The sequence below is a fragment of the Neoarius graeffei genome, chromosome 8 (assembly GCF_027579695.1).
Source record: "Neoarius graeffei isolate fNeoGra1 chromosome 8, fNeoGra1.pri, whole genome shotgun sequence".
NCBI classification, from domain to species: domain Eukaryota; kingdom Metazoa; phylum Chordata; class Actinopteri; order Siluriformes; family Ariidae; genus Neoarius; species Neoarius graeffei.
This window is the reverse complement of record NC_083576.1, coordinates 78,195,231-78,207,539: the sequence shown is the minus strand read 5'-3', so window position 1 is coordinate 78,207,539 and position 12,309 is coordinate 78,195,231. Positions and strand designations below refer to the sequence as shown.

General features: G+C 44.8%; 1 protein-coding gene across 4 annotated transcripts in view; it reads right to left on the bottom strand.

The window, feature by feature from the left end:
* The window catches only part of tcp11l1 (t-complex 11, testis-specific-like 1), a 55,619-nt gene that overhangs the window by 3,718 nt on the left and 39,592 nt on the right, over positions 1-12,309 (bottom strand). For all 4 annotated transcript variants that reach the window (XM_060928284.1, XM_060928281.1, XM_060928282.1 and 1 more), the window contains exons 5-9: positions 10,368-10,588; positions 10,119-10,255; positions 6,175-6,350; positions 4,838-5,019; positions 3,586-3,758 (exon numbers count right to left, since the gene is read on the bottom strand). In XM_060928284.1, coding sequence (XP_060784267.1) covers positions 3,586-3,758; positions 4,838-5,019; positions 6,175-6,350; positions 10,119-10,255; positions 10,368-10,588 — 889 coding nt within the window. The remainder of the gene's footprint in view (positions 1-3,585; positions 3,759-4,837; positions 5,020-6,174; positions 6,351-10,118; positions 10,256-10,367; positions 10,589-12,309) is intronic.

Sequence of the window (12,309 nt, the reverse complement as noted above, 5' to 3'; positions counted from 1 at the left end):
CGACAGACAGAGAGAGAGAATGAGTCAGAGAGCGAGAGCACGACACAGAGAGCAACAGAGCGCGCGACACAGACAGAGAGAGCGCAAGACAGAGCGACAGAGAGAGTGCGAGGCAGAGAGAGTGCAAGGCAGAGAGAGTGCAAGGCAGAGAGAGAGAGAGAGAGAGAGAGAGAGAGAGAGAGAGAGCGCGTGTGTGCAAGTCAGAGTGACAAAGAGCAAGACACAGACACAGAGAAAGAGCACGCGAGTCAGAGAGTGAGAGCAAGACACAGACAGCGTGAGTCAGAGAGAGCGCGAGTCAGAGAGCGACAGACAGTGCACGAGACCGAGAGCGACAAAGAGAGAGACGCGGAGAGAGAGAGACAGACGAATGTTAACTTAAAAGCAAATTTAAATTAATTTAAATGCAAATATTCTTTTGGACAATACAGTATAATTGTCTCTTGTAAAAATTAAGCATTAAAAGGCCAAACATATCCATCATTTTAAAATAAAAACACAAGCCACTAGTCTTCCATTGCTGGTGCTTTATGTAATTTGCCTCATATGGTTTACAGCAGATGGGCGATACTGTAGTGCCGTGGTCAGCACAGTCACCTCACAGCAAGAAGGTTCTTGTGCTCGAACGGGATCTTTCTGTTACCCCATTTTTTGATTAACAGGAAATGGGTTCTGTTCTGATTTGCGCACCAAATTTTGAACCATTCAGAGCTTTCTGACCAAAAATAAATTGGTTCGGAACTTGAAAAAGTTGGTTCCCAGCTGGAAGCAAAACACAGCTGTTTTTTCCAGCACAAATCATGACATCAGTGGACGTCATTAGTTTGGAGAGGAAGCAGCGGGCAGAAATGGAGAACGCAAGGGAAAAGGACACATCTTCAGGAAAAAAAAAAAAAAAGGACCGAAAACAAATCTGTGTTAACAGAACAAAAGCTCACAGATAATCAATGTGGACCGCCATCTTGCGACTACGATTTACTCCTGTAGTGAATTTTGCAACGCTCTCCGTTCATGACGCATCCTTGATTACAACAGTTCTGCTCAAAATGTGTCTGGTTCACGAGCTGGCACCAAGGTTCAAAGAATCCTGAATGGAACCGGTTTAAGAATCCGATCTCTGTTGGTCGAAAAGGGGTGTATGGAGTTTATAATGTTCTCGACGTGCCTACATGGGTTTCCTCAGGGTGCTCTGGTTTCCTCCCACAGTCCAAAGACATGCAGGTTAGGTCAACTGGCTACTCTAAATTGCGAGTGTGAATGGCTCTCTGTCTCTGTGTGTGTTAGCTCCATGACAGATTGGCGACCTGTCCAGGTTGAACCCTGCCTCTCGCCCAATGTCATCTGGGATTGGTTCTAGCTCACCCGTGACCCACAGTGGATAAGCGCTATTGAGGTTTTTCACCCACGTGACCAAGTCATGTGAGGCTGCCATTTTGGACGTCACGGCTCGAATCAGTTTGAATGCGAGGAAGGCGACAAACGAAAAACATAAAAGAAAAAGGAGCGAGATGCAGAAAACACCTTCACTATCCAGCGACGTAGGGCATTTACAGGGCGAGCAGAGGGAGAGGTATTTGCAAAAATTGAGGTTAGCAGGCTTAGAGAACGACGTTTACCTGCTTCCACCAGGATTGTTCACTGACGTACGGAAGTACACGAAGCCCTCGTCTTTACCTGACTTCGGCCCACATGATCTGTATACCCATGTCGTTAAAAACCCATCGCCATACACAGGTATTGATCTGAAAGCGTATAAGAGTTTGGATGCCTACAAATATTTTGTCAGGCTGGGTAACATGCCTACATCAGCGGGTCGTCCCTGGAGCCGGTGGTCGCCATCTTATTACAGCTAAGGTTTGTTCACATTTTCATTTACTTTCGGTCCTCAGGATAAACAAAATGTTATTAAATGTCATTGAAATAACTTCTTAGTCTGTTGAGACATGGCCCGTTATAAATTTGTTGTTACCAGGCAATGACCAAGAACTGTATTATTAGGGTCGGTGTCTGTGTTGTAGCAGTGTACTAGCAGCTAGCTGTTAGCACTAGCTAATGTCAACAACATAGTAGCAAGTATGTTACTGTAGCAATGTTTACGTTCAGTCATTTGGATGACTGTTAAAACCTTTCAGTCTCAAGTTTTTCCTTTACTGTATTTACTAGTTTACTGTAATTATGATCCGGCAGCTATTTACACCAGATCCAGTGTAAATAGCTGCCGGAGCGCGCTCCGGCTTGCTCCCCCTCAAATTAAGCAGCGCGCTCCGGGAGCAAGCCAGAGCGCGCTGCTTAATTTGAGGGGGAGCAAGCTGGAGGGCACTCCGGAACCTCGGCCGGAGCACTCCGGGAGCAAGCCGGAGCGTGCTGCTTAATTTGAGGGGGAGCAAGCCGGAGCGCGCTCCGGAACCTCGGCCGGAGCACTCCGGGAGCAAGCCAGAGCGTGCTGCTTAATTTGAGGGGGAGCAAGCCGGAGGGCACTCCGGAACCTCGGCCGGAGCACTCCGGGAGCAAGCCGGAGCGTGCTGCTTAATTTGAGGGGGAGCAAGCCGGAACGCGCTCCGGCAGCTATTTACACTGGATCCGGTGTAAATAGCTGCCGGATCATAATTACAGTAAACTAGTAAATACAGTAAAGGAATAACTTGAGACTGAAAGGTTTTAACAGTCATCCAAATGACTGAACGTAAACATTGCTACAGTAACATACTAGCTACTATGTTGTTGACATTAGCTAGCTTGACCTTCAAAATGGTGGACACCGGGGCGTCACGTGACCCTGTGACGTCAGGTGAAAAACCTCAATAGATGATGAATGAATGAATGAATGAATGAAATGTTTCCAGCGGCACGAGTGGGTTGTACTGTATAATCAATCCCACCATGTTTAAACAGCTAATGGTGGAAGATGCAAATGTCCATTATCCAACCTGGCAATTTTTAATTTTTTTCAGTCTTAAAACGTCAAACCCTTCATCCATTTTACATTCAGTTTACTCAAATTAAGCCACCGAATGGATTATGGAAAAAAAATAAAAATACTACGCAACATGTTGATTCTGCTTCTCTGTACATGAAACATCTGTCTGGAACGATCATGCTGATAATGAAAAATTATGACGCCATAGGATCACTATTTTTTTTTTAAATGAGTATTTGTATAATAATTACAACTTCTGTTGAAGCTTTGAACTCCGAAGCAACTGATTAGATGTTGAAATCTTGTACTGAATATCTTTAAATAAATAAATAAGTAAAATTTTCAGTGTCGAATGAATAATTTTTGTAGACTTTTCTCTAAAGTAATACATTTTCTCATAGGGAGTCTCATACACAAACTGTGTAAAGCAGAAATGTCTTCAAATATCTGGATATGATACTTTGCTCATATCTCCTGCCCCTAGAATGAACCAATTGGATAAAGTTTCTAAGCAGATCGAGTTCATGAATTTTATAAAATCACATGTAGTCCAGGAAATATGATAAGTGGATAAGATTATGACGTTTCCTGTAGGCTTTGTTACCCCTGAGCCATTAGAAACCCTGTTATACAATATGAAGGTTATGATAAACGAATTAACTAATTACCGACGAGTTTACGAATAGGGTTATCTTGGGACTTGACAGCTGCAATCTGGCCTTTCAGATCGTTCTGCCTGTCTGGGTGAAAAGGTGAGAAGCCATGCTGAGTCAGACATTCCCCTAGCTCCAAACACAGCTTCTCTCCGATGGCGGTGAACGTCTCGTCTGCTTTGAAAGACCTGTAAACCAACCACACACACACACACACACACACACACACACACACACACAGTAAGAGTGATCGCTCCTGTACATGTGTATGGAGAGAAGCCCTTGCTTGTATCCTGTCTGCTTCTCTTTGTTTTTTCCCCCTATCAATCTTTTCTTCTTTTTGCTTTCTCACCAACCCATTTTTTTAATTAAAAAAAAATTAACTCTCCCAATCTCTCTTGAAATTGAATTCTCTCTCTCTCTCTCCCCCCTTGTATGTGTCTGTCTCTCTCTCTCTTTTGCCGCTTTTCCACTACAAACGCGGCTGAGTTGGGCTGAGCCGTGCCATGCTGAGTCGAGCCGAGTGGGGCTGTTGGAGTTGCATTTCGACTACAACCGCGCTGAACCGTGCTGGCTGGAAGTGGGTGGACACATTGGGTGGAGTTAGCGAAAGTGGGTGGACGTCACGTGATGTCGTTAAGCAGCGCAAACAGTGACATCAGTGATCTTTTAAGCGGTAGTCTCACGACCCGAATAGTAAACAATAAACATGGAGGACATGGAGTCGTTAGTGTTGCTGGTCTTGGTGCTGTGGCTTGTTGTCACCGACAACGCCAACAGATACTGGCAAGAGCGTATAGATGAGGCGAGGCGCATAAGGCTTCATAATTCTCGTAATTCGTAATTCTTCTCCTTCCGGGTTTACGGTGTTTACAGATCCCAGCATGCTCGCGGGGCGTGTGTGGGCATGTGAGGACACTCCTCCTCACCAATCAGTGCACAGGGGAGTGTCTGCTCACGCCCCCAGCCTCACTCGGCACAGCTTGGCTCGCTTCAGCCCCACTCCAAAACCGTGCGAGTTTTAGGGGCTAAGCAGGGCTGAAGCGAGCTGAGTCGTGCTGGTTTTTGGTAGTCGAAACGCAAGCCGTGTCGGGCTGAAGCGAGCTGAAGCGAGCTGAAAAAGGGTAGTGGAAAAGGGCCATATGTCTGTGTCTCTCTCGCTCTGTCTCTTGCTCTCTCTCTTTCTCTGTGTCTCTCTCTCTCTCTTTCTGTGTCTGTCTGTCTCTCTCTCTCTCTCCCCATGTGCAATCCCCAGAGTCATGCTTACGGAGTGTGCAGATCAGCCAGCAGGATCCTGACCGTGTTCTTCAGCGTGTCCACGAGGCCCGGCAGCCCTGAGATCGCCTCCCCTGCACCGTTATACACGATCAGCAGCACAGACGCCACCAACGCCAAGCGCTCCAGCTCCAACTGCATGTCCAGAAACCTGCTGCGGTCCATCAGCACTGTCTACGAGAGAGAGAGAGACAGACACAGAGACACACAGAGAGAGAGAGCAAGACACAGAGACAGACAGAGAGAGAGAGAGAGAGAGAGACACACACACACACAAAGAGAGAGGGAGACAGACACATACAAGGGGGGAGAGAGAGAGAGAGAGAGAGAGAGAGAGAGAGAGAGAGAGAGAGAGAATTCAATTTCAAGAGAGAGATTGGGAGAGTGTTAATTTTTTTATTAAAAAAATGGGTTGTGAGAAGAAAAGACTGATAGAGGAAAAAACAGAGGCAGACAGGATACAAGCAAGGGAGGGACAAAGTAAGTTATAAAAAAAATAAACATACATATGTATAGTCAGACAGATGGACAGACAGGTGGAGGGAATAGGAAAAAGGAAGTGATGGAAATAGAATAAAAGTTAAATACAGGTAAGGCAGGTGGAGAAGCAGACAGCTTACAGATAAAGAGACAGATAGGTAAAAAAGACAAATAGTCAGATGCACAGAAAAACGATAGACAGACATGCAGGGGGAGAGACAAGGACAGATGTGAGGAAGAAACAAAGTGGAGATGATCAGACAAGTCGACAGAATAGGAGAGAAAATGAAGGAGAAAAAAAAAGGGACCGACTTAGCGAGAGGCGGCACGGTGGTGTAGTGGTTAGCGCTGTCACCTCACAGCAAGAAGGTCCGGGTTCGAGCCCCGTGGCCGGCGAGGGCCTTTCTGTGCGGAGTTTGCATGTTCTCCGCGTGGGTTTCCTCCGGGTGCTCCGGTTTCCCCCACAGTCCAAAGACATGCAGGTTAGGTTAACTGGTGACTCTAAATTGAGCGTAGGTGTGAATGTGAGTGTGAATGGTTGTCTGTGTCTATGTGTCAGCCCTGTGATGACCTGGCGACTTGTCCAGGGTGTACCCCGCCTTTCGCCCGTAGTCAGCTGGGATAGGCTCCAGCTTGCCTGCGACCCTGTAGAAGGATAAAGCGGCTACAGATAATGAGATGAGAATGAGACTTAGTGAGAGCATGGAAGGGGGAAAAAAAAAAAAGTGTAAAACTTCTCATAGTGAAGGTGAGATACACAAGTGTGAGAGCAGTGTGTATGGATACTGTTAATGCCGTGAACACAACTCTCCAGCATTAACACAGACATGTCAGTGGCTCTTGACCCACCTCGGGGAAAGTGTCCATGCCGTGCTCCCAGTGCAGCAGTTGTAAATACGCCTGGTTGTGGATGTTCAGCAGCAGCTGCGAGGAGGAGCTGGGCGAGCCTGCAGCACCTTCTTCATCACCTCTGAGCACCGAGTCCGCCGACTCCTGCAACCATTTCTGAGTGAAGTCCAGAGCATCTGAAAACAAGCGCACACTAATATGAACCAATGATCATTCTTTCATTACATGTTTACTGACACACACTAAGGGGAAGAGAGGCTTCTGGTAATACGAAAAGAATCAATGACGGAACGTTGAGACAGAGTTAGTTACCACCCAAAGCTGGCCTGAGTTTCCCAAAAGCATCGCAGCACAAAGATCATCGTTAAATGGTAGAGTGAGCAGCACAATGAACGCTCTCTCTCCTAGTTAAGATGCTTTTGGGAAACCCACCCCTGATTAGTTTCCTACAACAAAAGACTGGATTCTCTCAAAATGCTAAATAATTATCTCCTTACAGAAAATATGACCATATCAATGACTATAACTTTTATTTATCCATTTATATACGAGTCCATGGTGGTTGTTTTTTTCCCCCCTAACATTTGTTCATACATCTTACATGCAACATGACACTTGGGTGATTTGGTGATGTAGTTTAAATACAACCCCAAATCATAAAAAAGTTGGGCTAGTATGTTGAAACTGAAATTAAAACTGAAAACAATGATTTGTAAATAATATTTGCCCTGTATTACATTCAAAACCATACAGCAGCACGTTATTTGATGTTTTACCTCATGAGTTTTACATAAAAGTGCTCTGAGAGCACGATATCCCCCGCTGGCAACTCGGCCATAACTCTGGTAAAATGCAACTGCACTGAACAAAATTACAATAAGCATATTACCGACATAACAAAAAGAATCCTGTCAAGTTTCGTGGAATTTCTCCAAAAATTGAGAGAGAGTTGATTTCAGAATGCGAGTACCCTTCTCGGGATGGACGGACATCACCACGACATAATCCTCCTTCGGGCCTTTCAACCAGCGGGGGATAAAAATCGTGAGGGAAGTTGATTTCAGAACGCAAGGACACCTTGATGAAATTGCCAAAGTACAAGTTTGTTAATAATCAAGCGCATAACTCTGGGAAAATCTGCCCAAATTAAACAAAATTTCAAATCTGCGTATAACTGTCATATAACAAAGCCTTTTGCCAAGTTTGGTGGAATTCCTCCACAAATTGTGAGAGGAGTTGATTTCAGAACAACGTACACCCTCATGAAATTGTCAGAGTGCAAGTTATTTAATCAAGGGTCAAAACTCTGGGAAAATTTTCACAAACGAAATTAAATCGCAATATGCGTATGAGATGAGACCGTCATACAACAAGGCCTTTTGCCAGGTTTCGAGAAATTCGTCCAAAAATTGAGAGGAGTTGATGTCACCATAAAATTGTGAAAGTACAAGGTTGTTAATCAAGGGCCATAGCCCTGGTAAAATGCAACAGAATTGAACAAAACAACGTCTTCTGCCAAGTTTGGTGAAATTCCTCCACAAACTGTGAGAGGAGTTGATTTCAGAAGGAAAAAACTCAGGAAATTGTCAAATTATAATTGTGTTAATCAAGGGCTGTAACTCTGGCAAAATGTGACCGAATTTCATGAAATTACAAAACGCATATTACCGACATATAACAAAGAATCCTGCCAAGTTTCATGAAATTCCTCCAGAAATTGCGAGAGGAGTTGATTTCAGAAGGTGAGCACCCTTCCTGGGATGGACGGATGTCAAGACGACATCATTAGCCTGGGCCCGCCCATCCTAAGCGTGACGCAACACGAGGGCCTGTTGCGAGCTTAGTCTGGCCAGGCAAGCTATCTACAGCTCTTCCAAGCTCCCGAAAAATCAGGAACCAATCATCTTTGAGCATCTCCAATGGCCCTGGGTGGAGGCGTGTTCAAGGCACTGACGTAGTAGAACTGCGACCGGAAGCCATAGATTGTTTACAGAATCTATGCCGGAAGCGCTTCATTCACGAATGCTGTATTGAAAGCATTCAACGGGAAGTTCTCATTGAAAACGGAGCAAAGAGCAGCCCTGGAGGTATTTATTGAAAGGAAGGACGTTTTCGCCTTGCTCCCGACCGGCTTCGGTAAGAGTTTAATAATAGGATGTCTATGGTTTAATCTACCAGTTAGCCCCGTCGCGTCGCATACGTCAGAGGAAAGAGTAATGTGATTGGTTTAAGCTTCGTCACAGCCTTTTCTGGCTTCGACCAGTAGCAAACTGAGGCATTTCAGGGAGGCGGATCAACCACGGGCTCTGGGAAACGGTTGGGCTTAATATCTTGGCCAGACCAATAGCTCGTAGAGCTTTGCAGTCGCGTTAGCCAGACTACGACATCATACCCCTTTGGGCTTTTCAGCCAGTGGGGGATAAAAAAAAAAAGTTGACACGATAAAGTAATTTGTACTGTTATTCCTTTTCACAACATTTAAAAAGAAGATGTTTATGGACTGAAGACACCAACTGATGAAGTGTTTCAGGTGTTATTTTTGTCCCATTCTTCCTGCAAACAGGTCTTAAGGTGTGTAACAGTATGGGGTCGTCATTGTCATATTCTGTTACAAAATTCTCCACACATTCTCTGTTGAGGACAGAGAGGACAGACACCCTCTTCTTCTACAGCCCTGCCTTTATAATGTGTGCAGAATGTGGTTTTACATCATCTTGTTGAAATCTCCTTGGAAAAGATGTCGTCTTGAAGGCAGCACATGTTGCTCCAAAATTTGTGTACTTTTCTGCATTAACGTTCCATCACAAAAGTGTAAGTTACCTTTGCCAAGGGCACTGACAAGCCCATACCATGACAGACCCCGGCAACAGTCTGGATGGTCCTTTTTGTCTTTGGTCCAGAGCACACGGTGTCCATTTCTTACAATAAAGACCTGGAATACTGATTTGTCTAACCGCAAAACACATTTCCACTGTGTGATGGTCCATCCCAGATGCCTCAGAGCCCAGAGAAGTCAACAACGCTTCTGGACACCGTGGACATAAAAGTAAAGTTTTAACTGGTATTTGTGGATGCAACTCCGTATTGTAGAGCTTGACAAAGGTTTGTCAAAAAGTAATTCCAAGCCCATGTGGTTATATCAGCTATAGATGAATGACTGTTCTTGATGCAGTGCCATCTGAGGGATCGGAGATCACAGGTGTTCAGATTAGGCTTGAGCCCTTGCCCTTTATGCACTGAAATTCCTCCAGATTCCTTGAACTACAGGCATTTAGCAGACGCTCTTATCCAGAGCAACCTACAACAGATGGGGAGCTTGGGAAGCAGTTGGGGGTTAGGTGCCTTGCTCAAGAGCATTTCAGCCATTCTTGCTGCTCCAGGGGATCAAACCAGCAACCTTTTGGCCGCCCTACTGCATCTCTCACCTCTAAGCCACATCTTCCCCATTTTTATGCACCATAGATGGTGAAATATCCAAATCCCTTCCTAGCTTTCTGTGAGGAACATCATTTTTAACCATTTCAATAACTTTCGCATGCATTTGTGAACAAACTGGAAATCCTCGGCCCATCTTTTCGCTCAAAGACTAGACCTGGATACTGATTTTGTACCAAATCATGATTACAGTCACCTCTTGACATCACCTGTCTCAAATCACATCATTATTTAACAGTTTTACCTCATTACTAGCCCTAAATATCCCCCGTCCCAACTTTTTTCGAAACATGTTGCAGGCCTGAAATGCAGGAATGGATGTACATTAACAAATGAAATGAAGTTGACCAACAAAACACAAAATATCTTGGACTTGTACTGCTACAATGAAATACAAGTCAAAGTAAATCTAGAAATCACTGCTTTTTTTTAATTTGCATTTTCCATACAGTCCCAACTTTCTTGAATTTGGGGTTGTAAGGAGAGAAAAAAAAAAAAGTGTGTCTCACTCGGCTGTTTGTTGAGGAACTCCTGAAACTTTTTTCTCTCGTACTCCACTGAATGCTGCAGCAGGTGTGGCCGGAAACTAATGACAGTAAAGTTGGCCATGTCGATCTTCATTTTGTCCAACACTGCAAAAATAGACCTGTGCAACAGGCACAGAAAATAGTTTTACTCTGTAAATACTCAAATAATACATCTGTGTGACTTCTGTACAAAATGAAACTTTTGGAGACGGTCACTGAATTTTCCCTCACTTAAAAAGAAGTACAATGTCCGTGATGTCCCGCAGCTTCTGGACTTCCTCGTCCCTACACGGCGCGCAGAAGGCGCCCATGGTGTTGATGATAAACAGAGCCACCTTGCTGATGTCCAGTGCCCTGTTCTCCGCCTGCTGCTGGATGAGCGACAGGTCCAGTGCCTCCTCTATCTCTCCTTTCAAACGGGTCTGGTGCGGCATTAGGAAGGACAGCAGCGTCTAAAAGAGGACAATCAGAATTGAATTGCAATGGGAAAGAAAAAGGGAAAAAACTAAATAGAACTCGACGCCAACGGCGTCGATGGGGATGCCTCCGCCTGGTAGACTACACGCCTTAAGTTGTGATTTGGGGATGGACATTTGACCTCACCGTAATCTTGACCTGTGACCTTTTAACCTCAAAATCTAATCAGTTCATGTTTGTCCCAAAGCGCACAAATGGTGAAAGTTTGATGAAATTCCTTTCATTTGCCTTGGAGATATTGTGTTCACAAGGTTTTCGGACAGACATTTGACCTCACAGTGACCTTGACTTTAGACCCTTTGACCTCAAAATCTAATCAGTTCATGTTTGTCCCAAAGCGCACAAATGGTGAAAGTTTGGTGAAATTCCTTTCATTAGCCTTTGAGATATCGCGTTCACAAGGTTTTGGGACGGACGCACGCACACACGGACAACCCGAAAACATAATGCCTCCTCCACCTTAAGGTGGCGGAGGCATTTAAAAAAAACAAAACAAAACAAAAAAAAACACGATTGACACCTAACCTCAATCTTATTTAGATTATGGGAACGAGCCAACCTTCACATAAGGAGACTCAGACATTTAGATGAAGAATTTGATTAATTGGTATAAATGTCAGATCTGGGACAATATTACCCAACAATAACAATTCTTTGCTTCATTAAAGTGTACCTGTAGTGAATTTTAATTACTAGCTATTTCAAAAGATCACGTATGACACCAGTGGTTCCATCATGTAATGTTCGTCATAAGCTCTTCTCAAGTATGCGCGAGTTTTAAGTCACTGCTCCACCAGTCAGGCATGGTCAGCGACATGTTGCCTCCTTCACGGGCTGTTCCGGCACCGGTAGTGACGCACAGTCGTTGGTTTGTCCGATTGCCTGGGCTGCAGTGGACTGGTCACTGACCCCGTGTTGCAAACACTGGTCTAAGATAACACATGATCAACTGATCTGCTCATAAGAAATAGAAGAAATAGTTACACTTACTCAAGCTGATCTTTGGCTCAACCAAGTCGAAGTTAAAAAAAAAAAAAAAGGCACCATTCATCATCAGTGTCACAATTCAAGATTGAACTGAATCACGGTCCTGAATCATAAAATGAATCATGAATTGATTCACTGTCCTGAATCATCTGAAGCACAAAATCCGTGTGCCATCTTGCAACAAGTTTTACCTCCAAATAGCCTGAACTATGCCTGACAGATTTTATCCTGTTAACGGTGGGTGTTCCCACTGTGAAAGAGAAACCAATCAAAACCGAAAGAGTGAAAGTGATTATCATGCCGTTACCATGCGAAAGGTCTTTTATGAATGCATAAGTGCGCGCTCAGTGCTCCAACTTCGGTGTGACCGAGTAAGGTGACAAGTTTCATCTCATCTCATTATCTCTAGCCGCTTTATCCTGTTTTACAGGGTCGCAGGCAAGCTGGAGCCTATCCCAGCTGACTATGGGCGAAAGGCGGGGTACACCCTGGACAAGTCGCCAGGTCATCACAGGGCTGACACATAGACACAGACAACCATTCACACTCACATTCACACCTACGGTCAATTTAGAGTCACCAGTTAACCTAACCTGCATGTCTTTGGACTGTGGGGGAAACCGGAGCACCCGGAGGAAACCCACGCGGACACGGGGAGAACATGCAAACTCCGCACAGAAAGGCCCTCGCCGGCCACGGGGCTCGAACC